The sequence below is a fragment of the Salvelinus fontinalis genome, chromosome 4, assembly GCF_029448725.1.
Source record: "Salvelinus fontinalis isolate EN_2023a chromosome 4, ASM2944872v1, whole genome shotgun sequence".
NCBI classification, from domain to species: Eukaryota; Metazoa; Chordata; class Actinopteri; order Salmoniformes; family Salmonidae; genus Salvelinus; species Salvelinus fontinalis.
This window is the reverse complement of record NC_074668.1, coordinates 79,418,337-79,431,060: the sequence shown is the minus strand read 5'-3', so window position 1 is coordinate 79,431,060 and position 12,724 is coordinate 79,418,337. Positions and strand designations below refer to the sequence as shown.

At 42.2% G+C, this 12,724-nt stretch overlaps 1 protein-coding gene across 2 annotated transcripts in view; it reads left to right on the top strand.

Moving 5' to 3' along the window:
• LOC129854477 (sodium-dependent noradrenaline transporter-like) overlaps nt 1-12,434 on the top strand; it is an 83,075-nt gene extending 70,641 nt beyond the window's left edge. For both annotated transcript variants that reach the window (XM_055921557.1, XM_055921556.1), the window contains exons 13-15: nt 5,229-5,396; nt 9,447-9,521; nt 9,936-12,434. In XM_055921557.1, the coding sequence (XP_055777532.1) occupies nt 5,229-5,396; nt 9,447-9,521; nt 9,936-9,959 (267 nt within the window). In that variant the 3' untranslated portion in view covers nt 9,960-12,434. The remainder of the gene's footprint in view (nt 1-5,228; nt 5,397-9,446; nt 9,522-9,935) is intronic.
• The last annotated feature ends 290 nt before the right edge of the window (nt 12,435-12,724 follow it).

The window sequence follows — 12,724 nt, the reverse complement described above, 5'->3', positions numbered from 1 at the left end:
CTTTGTGGTGATAGCCAGCATCAAGACCTAGCAGATCTGTTGTTCCTCCTGTCCTCAGTTAATATGGTGACCTAGCTAACGGTTATGTTGTTTCTCCTGTCCTCAGTTTATATGGTGACCTAGCTAGCCGTTCTGTTGATTCTCCTGTCCTCAGTTTATATGGTGACCTAGCTAACCATTCTGTTGTTTCTCCTGTCCTCAGTTTATATGGTGACCTAGCTAACCATTCTGTTGTTTCTCCTGTCCTCAGTTAATATGGTGACCTAGCTAACGGTTATGTTGTTTCTCCTGTCCTCAGTTTATATGGTGACCTAGCTAGCCGTTCTGTTGATTCTCCTGTCCTCAGTTTATATGGTGACCTAGCTAACCATTCTGTTGTTTCTCCTGTCCTCAGTTTATATGGTGACCTAGCTAACCATTCTGTTGTTTCTCCTGTCCTCAGTTTATATGGTGACCTAGCTAACCATTCTGTTGTTTCTCCTGTCCCCAGTTTATATGGTGACCTAGCTAACCGTTCTGTTGTTTCTCCTGTCCTCAGTTTGTATGATGACCTAGCTAACCATTCTGTTGTTTCTCCTGTCCTCAGTTTATATGGTGACCTAGCTAACCATTCTGTTGTTTCTCCTGTCCCCAGTTTATATGGTGACCTAGCTAACCATTCTGTTGTTTCTCCTGTCCTCAGTTTATATGGTGACCTAGCTAACCATTCTGTTGTTTCTCCTGTCCTCTGTGTATATGGTAACCTAGCTAACCATTCTGTTGTTTCTCCTGTCCTCAGTTTATATGGTGACCTAGCTAACCATTCTGTTGTTTCTCCTGTCCTCAGTTTATATGGTGACCTAGCTAACCATTCTGTTGTTTCTCCTGTCCTCAGTTTATATGGTGACCTAGCTAACCATTCTGTTGTTTCTCCTGTCCTCAGTTTATATGGTGACCTAGCTAACCATTCTGTTGTTTCTCCTGTCCTCTGTGTATATGGTGACCTAGCTAACCATTCTGTTGTTTCTCCTGTCCTCAGTTTATATGGTGACCTAGCTAACCATTCTGTTGTTTCTCCTGTCCTCAGTTTATATGGTGACCTAGCTAACCATTCTGTTGTTTCTCCTGTCCTCTGTGTATATGGTGACCTAGCTAACCATTCTGTTGTTTCTCCTGTCCTCAGTTTATATGGTGACCTAGCTAACCATTCTGTTGTTTCTCCTGTCCTCTGTGTATATGGTGACCTAGCTAACCATTCTGTTGTTTCTCCTGTCCTCAGTTTATATGATGACCTAGCTAACCATTCTGTTGTTTCTCCTGTCCTCAGTTTATATGATGACCTAGCTAACCGTTCTGTTGTTTCTCCTGTCCTCAGTTTGTATGATGACCTAGCGATCTGTTCTGTTGTTTCTCCTGTCCTCAGTTTGTATGATGACCTAGCTAACCATTCTGTTGTTTCTCCTGTCCTCAGTTTATATGGTGACCTAGCTAACAGTTCTGTTGATTCTCCTGTCCTCAGTTTATATGGTGACCTAGCTATCCGTTCTGTTGTTTCTCCTGTCCTCAGTTTATATGGTGACCTAGCGATCTGTTCTGTTGTTTCTCCTGTCCTCAGTTTGTATGATGACCTAGCGATCTGTTCTGTTGTTTCTCCTGTCCTCAGTTTGTATGATGACCTAGCGATCTGTTCTGTTGTTTCTCCTGTCCTCAGTTTGTATGATGACCTAGCGATCTGTTCTGTTGTTTCTCCTGTCCTCAGTTTGTATGATGACCTAGCGATCTGTTCTGTTGTTTCTCCTGTCCTCAGTTTGTATGATGACCTAGCGATCTGTTCTGTTGTTTCTCCTGTCCTCAGTTTATATGGTGACCTAGCTAACCATTCTGTTGTTTCTCCTGTCCCCAGTTTATATGGTGACCTAGCTAACCATTCTGTTGTTTCTCCTGTCCCCAGTTTATATGGTGACCTAGCTAACCATTCTGTTGTTTCTCCTGTCCCCAGTTTATATATATTTTTTATTTTATTTATTTCACCTTTATTTAACCAGGTAGGCTAGTTGAGAACAAGTTCTCATTTGCAACTGCGACCTGGCCAAGATAAAGCATAGCAGTGTGAACAGACAACAACACAGAGTTACACATGGAGTAAACAATAAACAAGTCAATAACATGGTAGAAAAAAGAGAATCTATATACAATGTGTGCAAAAGGCATGAGTTAGGCAATAAATCGAATAATTACAATTTAGCAGATTAACACTGGAGTGATAAATCATCAGATGATCATGTGCAAGAAGAGATACTGGTGTGCAAAGAGCAGAAAAGTAAATAAATAAAAGCAGTATGGGGGTGAGGTAGGTAAATTGGGTGGGTAGTTTACAGATGGACTATGTACAGCTGCAGCGATCGGTTAGCTGCTCGGATAGCAGATTTTTAAAGTTGTTGAGGGAGATAAAAGTCTCCAACTTCAGAGATTTTTGCAATTCGTTCCAGTCGCAGGCAGCAGAGAACTGGAAGGAAAGGCGTCCAAATGAGGTTTTGGCTTTAGGGATGATCAGTGAGATACACCTGCTGGAGCGCGTGCTGCGGGTGGGTGTAGCCATCGTGACCAGTGAACTGAGATAAGGCGGCACTTTACCTAGCATAGCCTTGTAGATGACCTGGAGCCAGTGGGTCTGACGACGAACATGTAGCGAGGGCCAGCCGACTAGGACATACAGGTCGCAGTGGTGGGTCGTATAAGGTGCTTTAGTAACAAAACGGATGGCACTGTGATAAACTGCATCCAGTTTGCTGAGTAGAGTATTGGAAGCTATTTTGTAGATGACATCGCCGAAGTCGAGGATCGGTAGGATAGTCAGTTTTACTAGGGTAAGTTTGGCGGCGTGAGTGAAGGAGGCTTTGTTGCGGAATAGAAAGCCGACTCTAGATTTGATTTTGGATTGGAGATGTTTGATATGAGTCTGGAAGGAGAGTTTGCAGTCTAGCCAGACACCTAGGTACTTATAGATGTCCACATATTCTAGGTCGGAGCCGTCCAGGGTGGTGATGCTAGTCGGGCGTGCGGGTGCAGGCAGCGAACGGTTGAAAAGCATGCATTTGGTTTTACTAGCGTTTAAGAGCAGTTGGAGGCCACGGAAGGAGTGTTGTATGGCATTGAAGCTCGTTTTGAGGTTAGATAGCACAGTGTCCAGGGAAGGGCCGGAAGTATACAGAATGGTGTCGTCTGCGTAGAGGTGGATCAGGGAATCGCCCGCAGCAAGAGCAACATCATTGATGTATACAGAGAAAAGAGTCGGCCCGAGAATTGAACCCTGTGGTACCCCCATAGAGACTGCCAGAGGACCGGACAACATGCCCTCCGATTTGACACACTGAACTCTGTCTGCAAAGTAGTTGGTGAACCAGGCAAGGCAGTCATTAGAAAAGGCTATTGAGTCTGAGGCTATTGAGTCTGCCGATAAGAATATGGTGATTGACAGAGTCGAAAGCCTTGGCCAGGTTGATGAAGACGGCTGCACAGTAATGTCTTTTATCGATGGCGGTTATGATATCGTTTAGTACCTTGAGCGTGACTGAGGTGCACCCGTGACCGGCTCGGAAACCGGATTGCACAGAGGAGAAGGTACGGTGGGATTCGAGATGGTCAGTGATCTGTTTGTTGACTTGGCTTTCGAAGACCTTAGATAGGCAGGGCAGGATGGATATAGGTCTGTAACAGTTTGGGTCCAGGGTGTCCCCCCCTTTGAAGAGGGGGATGACCGCGGCAGCTTTCCAATCCTTGGGGATCTCAGATGATACGAAGGAGAGGTTGAACAGGTTGGTAATAGGGGGTGCGACAATGGCGGCGGACAGTTTCAGAAATAGGGGGTCCAGATTGTCAAGCCCAGCTGATTTGTATGGGTCCAGGTTTTCCAGCTCTTTCAGAACATCTGCTATCTGGATATGGGAAAAGGAGAAGCTGGGGAGGCTTGGGCGAGTAGCAGCGGGGGGGGGGCGGGGCTGTTGGCCAAGGTTGGAGTCGCCAGGAGGAAGGCATGGCCAGCCATTGAGAAATGTTTGTTGAAGTTTTCGATTATCACGGACTTATCAGTGGTGACCGTGTTACCTAGCCTCAGTGCAGTGGGCAGCTGGGAGGAGGTGCTCTTGTTTTCCATGGACTTTACAGTATCCCAGAACTTTTTGGAGTTAGAGCTACAGGATGCAAATTTCTGCTTGAAAAAGCTGGCCTTTGCTTTCCTGACTGACTGCGTATATTGGTTCCTGACTTCCCTGAACAGTTGCATATCGCGGGGGCTCTTCGATGCTATTGCAGTTCGCCACAGGATGTTTTTGTGCTGGTCGAGGGCAGTCAGGTCTGGAGTGAATCAAGGGCTATATCTGTTCTTTGTTCTGCATTTTTTGAACGGAGCATGCTTGTCTAATATGGTGAGGAAGTAACTTTTAAAGAATGACCAGGCATCCTCAACTGACGGGATGAGGTCAATATCCTTCCAGGGTACCCGGGCCAGGTCGATTAGAAAGGCCTGCTCGCAGAAGTGTTTTAGGGAGCGTTTGACAGTGATGAGGGGTGGTCGTTTGACCGCGGACCCGTGGCTGAGCCAGGCAATGAGGCAGTGATCGCTGAGATCTTGATTGAAGACAGCAGAGGTGTATTTGGAGGGCAAGTTGGTCAGGATAATGTCTATTAGGGTGCCCATGTTTACGGATTTAGGGTTGTACCTGGTGGGTTCCTTGATGATTTGGTGACCTTTGATGATTTGGTGCTTTGATGATATGGTGACCTAGCTAACCGTTCTGTTGTTTCTCCTGTCCTCAGTTTATATGGTGACCTAGCTAACTATTCTGTTGTTTCTCCTGTCCTCAGTTTATATGGTGACCTAGCTAACCGTTCTGTTGTTTCTCCTGTCCTCAGTTTATATGGTGACCTAGCTAACCATTCTGTTGTTTCTCCTGTCCTCAGTTTATATGGTGACCTAGCTAACCATTCTGTTGTTTCTCCTGTCCTCAGTTTGTATGGTGACCTAGCGATCTGTTCTGTTGTTTCTCCTTTCCCCAGTTTATATGGTGACCTAGCTAACCATTCTGTTCTTTCTCCTGTCCCCAGTTTATATGGTGACCTAGCTATCTGTTCTGTTGTTTCTCCTGTCCTCAGTTTGTATGATGACCTAGCTAACCGTTCTGTTGTTTCTCCTGTCCCCAGTTTGTATGATGACCTAGCGATCTGTTCTGTTGTTTCTCTCCTCTCCCCAGGTCGTGGTGATAGCCAGCATCGTGACGTCCACGGGCCTGAGTTATGATGACTATGTCTTTCCTTCATGGTCCAATGTGATTGGCTGGGGCGTAGCTCTGTCCTCCATGATGTTTGTGCCCATCTACGCCATCTACAAGTTCCTCAGTATGCCAGGGACATTCAAACAGGTCTGTGGAAAAACAAATCCCCCTCATCTGCATAGTTGTTGTTTATATAATGTAAAGATAACCTTAGATCGATTTGATTTGATTTATTAGGATGCCCATTAGCCAACGCCAATGGCGACAGCTAGTCTTACTGGGGTCCGACATATAACATAAAAGACATTACAGACAAAAGACTTTACAATTTACATACATGAAAAAACATTAAAACTTCTACGGGATCGGTGTCCCTATACCGGGAAGGTTGTTGGTCATATGCGATAATGTGACTAGAAAACGTTGTATACAACAGCCAACTTTCCGGGACATAGAAATATCTTATATGGGCAGAAAGCTTAAATTCTTGTTAATCTAACTGCAGTGTCCAATTTACAGTAGCTGTTATAGAAATAAAATACCATTCTATTGTTTGAGGATAATGCACAACAACAAAACACTGGTTTGAGACAGTCACCTCTGAAGGTAAATCATGTACTTACATTCAGTAATCTTGCTCTGATTTGTCATCCTGAGGGTCCCAGAGATAAAATGTGACTCACCACCTGGATTCGGTCTTATGTAGCAACATTTGAATTTCTTTTTTTTACATTGGATAAAAGTAGAGATTTAGAGCTACAAAATGGTATATCATACACTGCATTTGAGGAAACAATGGGAAAGTACATTTGCTTTGAAAGTTGTTCAACTTGTAAACTCACTTTTGAGAAAACCGTCTTTCAATGTTTTGGTGCTACTATTGGAGAGCCCTTCTTTGTCTACACCCATTCAACATTGTTCACAACCTCTTAAGCCTAAGCCCCACCAATATCTTTAAGGGTTGATCCGTGCGTTCTGTACTAACTTGCCAACTACTTCCAGACATCTGAGAGAGAGAACAGCTCATTAAACATTACTCGCCCTATTGCTCTATCTGTGGTTCCGTGTTCAGAGTGCACACTGGACGCTCTGGCCAATAAGTAGGATTGTTACGAAAGCTCTGCCCTCACAACTACAGTCAAGCACCCAAGCTAACTGGCTAACATTGGCTAGCTACTTCCAGACACATAATGCGAGAACACCCCACACTGACCATTTTACTCCCCCATAGCAGAGCTGGTTAGGTTTTTTTCATGTTATCCAGAGCGATGGTGACTGTAACTGTGCTGCTGGCAACAATTGAAATACGCTTTGTTGCCGATGTTTGCTGACACCGGACATACTCAACAGGTGTGAAGCGTTCAAAAATGCATCAATTATTCTGCGCTCTGGCACACTAAGATGAGAGTCTTTTGTTAAGAAATGTAACTGGATAGCTAGCTAGGTATACAATGAATCCCAACGCATGATGTAACGTTAGTTAGCAAGCCAGCCAGCGAACGTTAGCTAGCTAACAGTACACTTTAACTTGAAATGAAAATACTTTGTCAAAATTAGAGTGGGGTCTTTTGTTAAGATATGTAGCTAGCTAGCTAGCAAGCTAAACAATGGACCATAATCACAACTCATGACGTTACTACCCTGCATGAATCTGCAGGTAGCTAACCAACCAGGTTCTATGGCTATAACTAGTCAAGCAAATGTGTCTGAGATACGAAGTATAAGATCATACACTTAACGTTAGCTAGCGACCCAGCCAGCTAACGTTAGCTAGCTAACAGCTCACTTTCTATCAAAATTAGAAACATGTAATATCTGAAAATCTTACCAGTATACATCATGGTTGGACGTGTCTCCTGTCTGATGCCATGAATGGTTGCCTTAGTTTGACAGTGTAATCCAGACTGGTGTTTTCTCTATCTCCTTAGCTATCATGCTCGAATTCCACTGATTTCAAAACTCGGTCTTCCAGAAAGTGGAGAGCGTACACATATCGTTATCTAGCGAGCCAGCCAGCTAATGTTAGCTAGCTAACAGTACACTTTAACTTGACATCAGGTTTATTCAGTTTTACAACACAATACATTTTTTTTAAAGCAGCGTTCGACACGATTACCTAAACATACTGACCAGCTCCAATAGACAGACGTGGCCTATATGGTAGACCAGTCCAAATCCAACTCTCGGCATGTCCAGCCCACTCATTATCTCAAGTAAATCATGACTAATGGGAAGGTTGCTCACTTTTTCTGTGGCTAAACCAACTAGGCTCGTAATTTACCAATTGTATTAATATTTACAGATGGCATACAAGTTTGATATTAAGGCACATGAAAGTTCACGATTGAAAAGGCATTTCTGCCAAAAAACGCATTTTGCAAAAAAAATATTTTGGACTTCAAACAGCTCCCCTGTGAGGTCGTGACTTGCGAAATACGCCTAGTTTCCTGAATCGGGTCACAAATGTAGTGTAATTTTGTTTGAAAAAATCGATTTTGATATTCAAATGTAGGAACTGGGTTCTACAGTTTGACCCCACTGCTGTCTCTGGCTCCACACCCACCCTGCAGGGCCATCTAGATGTGTCTTTTCTGTAGGGGAGCTAATGATCCATTTTTTATTTCCATAGCATTTTTGTATGTTTTCTATAGTTATGTACTTGAAAATGTATAAATTGACCAATTCGGCACATTTGGGCAAACTCCTGCCAGAATTGATGCAAAATGTTGTGTAGTGAAGTAAATCTTCTCTGGATCAGTCTGAAACGTTACACACACACTGCTGCCATCTTGTGGACACAATCTAAATGACACATAGGCTACTATCTTAATTTATGGCCTTTCTCTTGCATCTCAAAGATTATGGAACCAAAAAATAAATAGAAAACGCAGGTTTTTTTGTTTGTATTATCTTTTACCAGATCTAATGTGTTATATTCTCCAACACTAATTTCACATTTCCACAAACTTCAAAGTGTTTCCTTTCAAATGGCTCCCGAGTGGCGCAGCGGTCTAAAGCACTGCATCTCAGTGCTAGAGGCGTCACTACAGACCCTGGTTTGATTCCAGGCTATATCACAACCGGCCGTGATTGGGAGTCCCATAGAGCGGTGCACAATTGGCCCAGCATTGTCTGGGTTTGGCTGGGGTTGGCTGTCATTGTAAATAAGAATTTGTTAACTGACTAGCCTAGCTAAATAAAAAAAATTGTATCTAGAATATGCATATCCTTGCTTCAGGTTGAGCTACAGGCAGTTAGATTTGGGTATATAATTTTAGGCGAAAAAGGGTCCAATCCTTAAGAGGTTTTAACATGTGGTGTGTTAATGTTGGCAGATACAGTGTGTACTGTAGCTTGAAGTCATGTAGCTTGAAAGCTGTGGTAAATAGCAACCTCTTATCTGTATCCCAGCAGTCAAAACTGGTTGAAATGCCACCCTTATAACCAGATTATGACGTAATTTTATCCAGGGTTGCCCCCCTGGGATAGTATGTGTTTATTTTATGCAAAGATAATCTTAGATCAATGGCAGGCATTTAGCTTTTAGCCTTTTAGCCTTTTCAATGGTTGATGGTTGATGATGTCAGTACTTTTGGGACGCTGGTTAGAGATCTTGAGGGTTCAAAGCCTGAACAGTGTAGAGTACAATCATAAAAACAACATTCCACAGCTCTGATGATCTTCCTGAGCAGTAAACAGTGTTACCTTGTGTTTTCCTACTCACTCCTCGTGGCATTTCCTTCTGATATCCTGGCAGTGTTTAGACTCCTTCCATGACTATCTCCCATGCTTTTCCTCCAGCTGAGATCACAGTCTATCATACTGTTATCACACCAAGTGCACTCAGTCAGATATGAGGATGGGGGCAATCTGGAAGAGACATCAGAGGTCATGCAGTACACTCTACAGTACAGTGTACATCCAGTCCAGCCTGATCACATCAGAATCACAACGCTGTACGACATATTTGAGCTATCTCGAAGTTCCTTATCTATAGAAGAAATGGTGGCTCTATAGAATAAACTGTGACCATAGATTAAAGCGCTAGTTTATTACAAGCTTCAAGATCATATCTCTTGTGCTTGGGACAATGTGCATCTAAACTCTTTGGATTCTGTTTTATGCAGTGTAAGACTATGTGTTTATTGTAAGGTATGAATTATGTGATATAATGTACTGTAATGGTTTATTTTTTAGAGGATAGCCTACTGCATCACACCAGAACACGAACATCATCTGGTGGCGGAGGGAGCTACCATCAGACAGTTCACGGTGAGTACAGATGTTGGATCTTAATTTGAGCCAGTGTGCTAGAGCAGGAAAATAATCCTGCAGCAACAGGACATTTGAATTATTATGTGTATTATAATGAATGGACATTTTTGTAGGGGTTGATATATTTTTCATTATGGCAAATTTTAAAGTGAAAATGACAAACTTTAGAAACATTTTTAAAACTCAATTTGATCACTCTTTTGTTGCTGACAATTTTCTTGCACAGCAGGAAATGCAAACTTGTAGTGTGTTTAAGGTTCTACATCTGTAAGGGCTGGAAAACAGAGAGGTATAGTGGAGGTAGACAGAGTGATGACCAGAATGGAAAACTATGAATGAATGTGACCTCTAATGATGCTCCATACTGCATTGGCAATGAAGCTTTATCAAATTCACTCTTTTCTATTTCAGCTCAAGCACTGGTTGGCTATCTGACAACCTGATGTCACCCAACCTTCCCCACTACTCACAATTCCGGGGTGTTGCAGTCATTGTGTTTCGACAGCAGATGTTCCTGCTGCTGAGCCTCCTGCTACTGGAGGATGGACAGGGAAAACGCCATGCTCCTTTCTGCCTCTCTGTGTTCTGTTGGTTCTGAGCCAACCTGCGACCTGCCATCCCCTCTTTTCCACTCCGCCCCTCATCTCCCTCTTTCTCTGTCGAGTGACTACAGATTCTCTCATCAACCTCTGCCTACAGAGTCAATTCAGTATCCTCCATGTTTTTGCTTTTGAAGTATCTTTTTATTTAAAACTTTTTACCATGTGACATCATCATCATCGTCATTTTTAAACGTATACAACTCATAAGATGGAGACATTCCATGCAGAGCATCTACAGGTGTTTTCTGGGTTCATGGACACAGTTATTGTTTTTCATATCATTTGTTTTTTTACATGTTTTTTTTACGATGACTGTTGTTCTGTGTTCATTAGTTATACATGAGTTAGACACTTAAACCAAGTCAAAATGTACCAAATGACCAGTTCTGTCATCATGTATACTCTAGGCAGGGGGAGACAAACATGACTCACATGGCTTTTTATGTTCTTGATTCTTTTCAACGAGGACCCTCAAGCTTTTAGGTGAACGAGAAAGGGAAGAAATCTAGTTTCATTGCCCTCTTTGTATGTCTGACTGAGTAGGTCCCCAGTCACTACTCTAGATAACAGCAGCTCAACTGTGGCAGTGCCTTATCGAGCTAGACACTTCAGAACCTGTCAATGTTTTCATTGGTCCATACAGAAAGGTAAATGTTTTCATTGGTCCATACAGAAAGGTAAATGCTTTCATTGGTCCATACAGAAAGGTAAATGCTTTCATTGGTCCATACAGAAAGGTTTTGCCCGACAACTCAGGAATCCTCCTGCAGATCAGAGCTCGTGGATGATAGATACACTTTATGGTTACCAACATACGTTATTAATTCAGTTTGAATGACAATGTCCTTTAGATATTCATCTTACAGCAGTAGAGTTTTTTCCCAGTTGCCTTCTCCATCTTTTGAAACCTACCTGAAACAGATCTGAAGCTTTTGTCACCTGTCTTACAGAAAAGGGAACAATTTATGTTGAGATTCAGAAGTGTTTTGTCTTGCAAGTGGTCGTCCTTCTGCTTTACACGTGGCCTTTACACAGAGTAGAGGTCTACATTGTCCTGCTATGGTTACTAATGGTACTGTGTGTACCAACTTTAATGTGTTGCATAGTACTAACATATTTTCCTCTTCAGAGAGGCTTGTGCCCTTGATCCAATGATTTTGCCTTCACCGTGCTTGTGGATAAACAGTAGTAATTGAAGAGTGGTGAAGACACAAAGGGAGGCTTTGATTAAATGAAGTTGAATCCAGCACTTGAAAGAAGTCTAACAGAAATACTTGTTTCAGTTTTCTATGGATAGGTAAGCACTCTTAGTGTTTTAGGGAACGTTTTCAGGCATGCAAGAAATGCCCTGTTTTATCAAAAGCTTAACTGAATTACAGCACTAACACAGGTAGACTCAACAAAACAAGTGACGTTTCTTTACTTTTTATACAATGTTCTCTTTTTTATGTTGCATCTTTCCAATGCATTGTTTTGTGGTCCATATGGGTGAGGGAAATCAGGAGCTTCTCCTTCAAAGAGTGGTGTGTGTGTGTGTGTGTGTGTGTGTGTGTGTGTGGGTGTGGGTGTGGGTGTGGGTGTGGGTGTGGGTGTGGGTGTGGGTGTGTGTGTGTGTGTAGAAGGATAGGTAGTGTATTTTAAGTTTGAAATGCCTCATTCATTGGATTGTTATGTTAAATCGTTTATGGTGTCTTTATATGTTACATTGTCATCTGCTGAAGCCTATTTTTTGTCAAACTTGACTTAAAGAAAATTCACCACCAAGGAAGTGCCAAAATGTTCACCCCTTTTTTTAGAGATGTCTGCTGTTTTTGTCTTTCTTTTTTGTTTTGTTCTGTTTCTCTTTTCTGTTTCTTTATTTATTGAAATGGAGTTGAAATGTAATTTTTTATTTTTTATTGTGAAATAACATTATGGCAGGAAGCAAGCCACACACAACAATTATATTGTATGTGGAGTATAATATATGGAAAAATATATAAATATATTCTTTTGTTATATATCTAATCTTGTATTTATCAAATTGTTTATAAACAAAACGTGAATGTAAAGTCTTTTAAACGTAACTGTCCACTGTTACTGTTATATCATTGTGTTTGATGTAGGTCAGATGAATCTATTTACAGATGTTTTCTCCAGTGTAACCGGGGTAACTTTGCAACGTGAATGTAGAGCCCTGGCATTACCTGAGCTAAGTTTACAGAACACTGTGTACAATACAAAAGTCCTGTTGAACGTGAGTGACAACTATCTATGAAGAAGTCAAAATATGCACACTATTATAATAAAGAGTTCTTCTACACACACAGATGGGGGTATAAGCATTGATTTATTGTTGGAGGAATGGGATAATAAGCTTCTGTGAATGGAATTGAATTCCCAGTCCATTGTGTTGTGTTAGTGAGGGTAGACTGTACAGTAGCCAAAGGATGAAAGCATGGGGCTTAGATAATAGAGGAACCAGAAAGGGGGATGTTTGGAGTTCTCTGATGAGGGAAAGAGGATTCTTCTTCTGGAAGGGAGCATCTACATACCTTTCTCTCTCTCTCTCTCTCTCTCTCTCTCTCTCTCTCTCTCTCTCTCTCTCTCTCTCTCTCT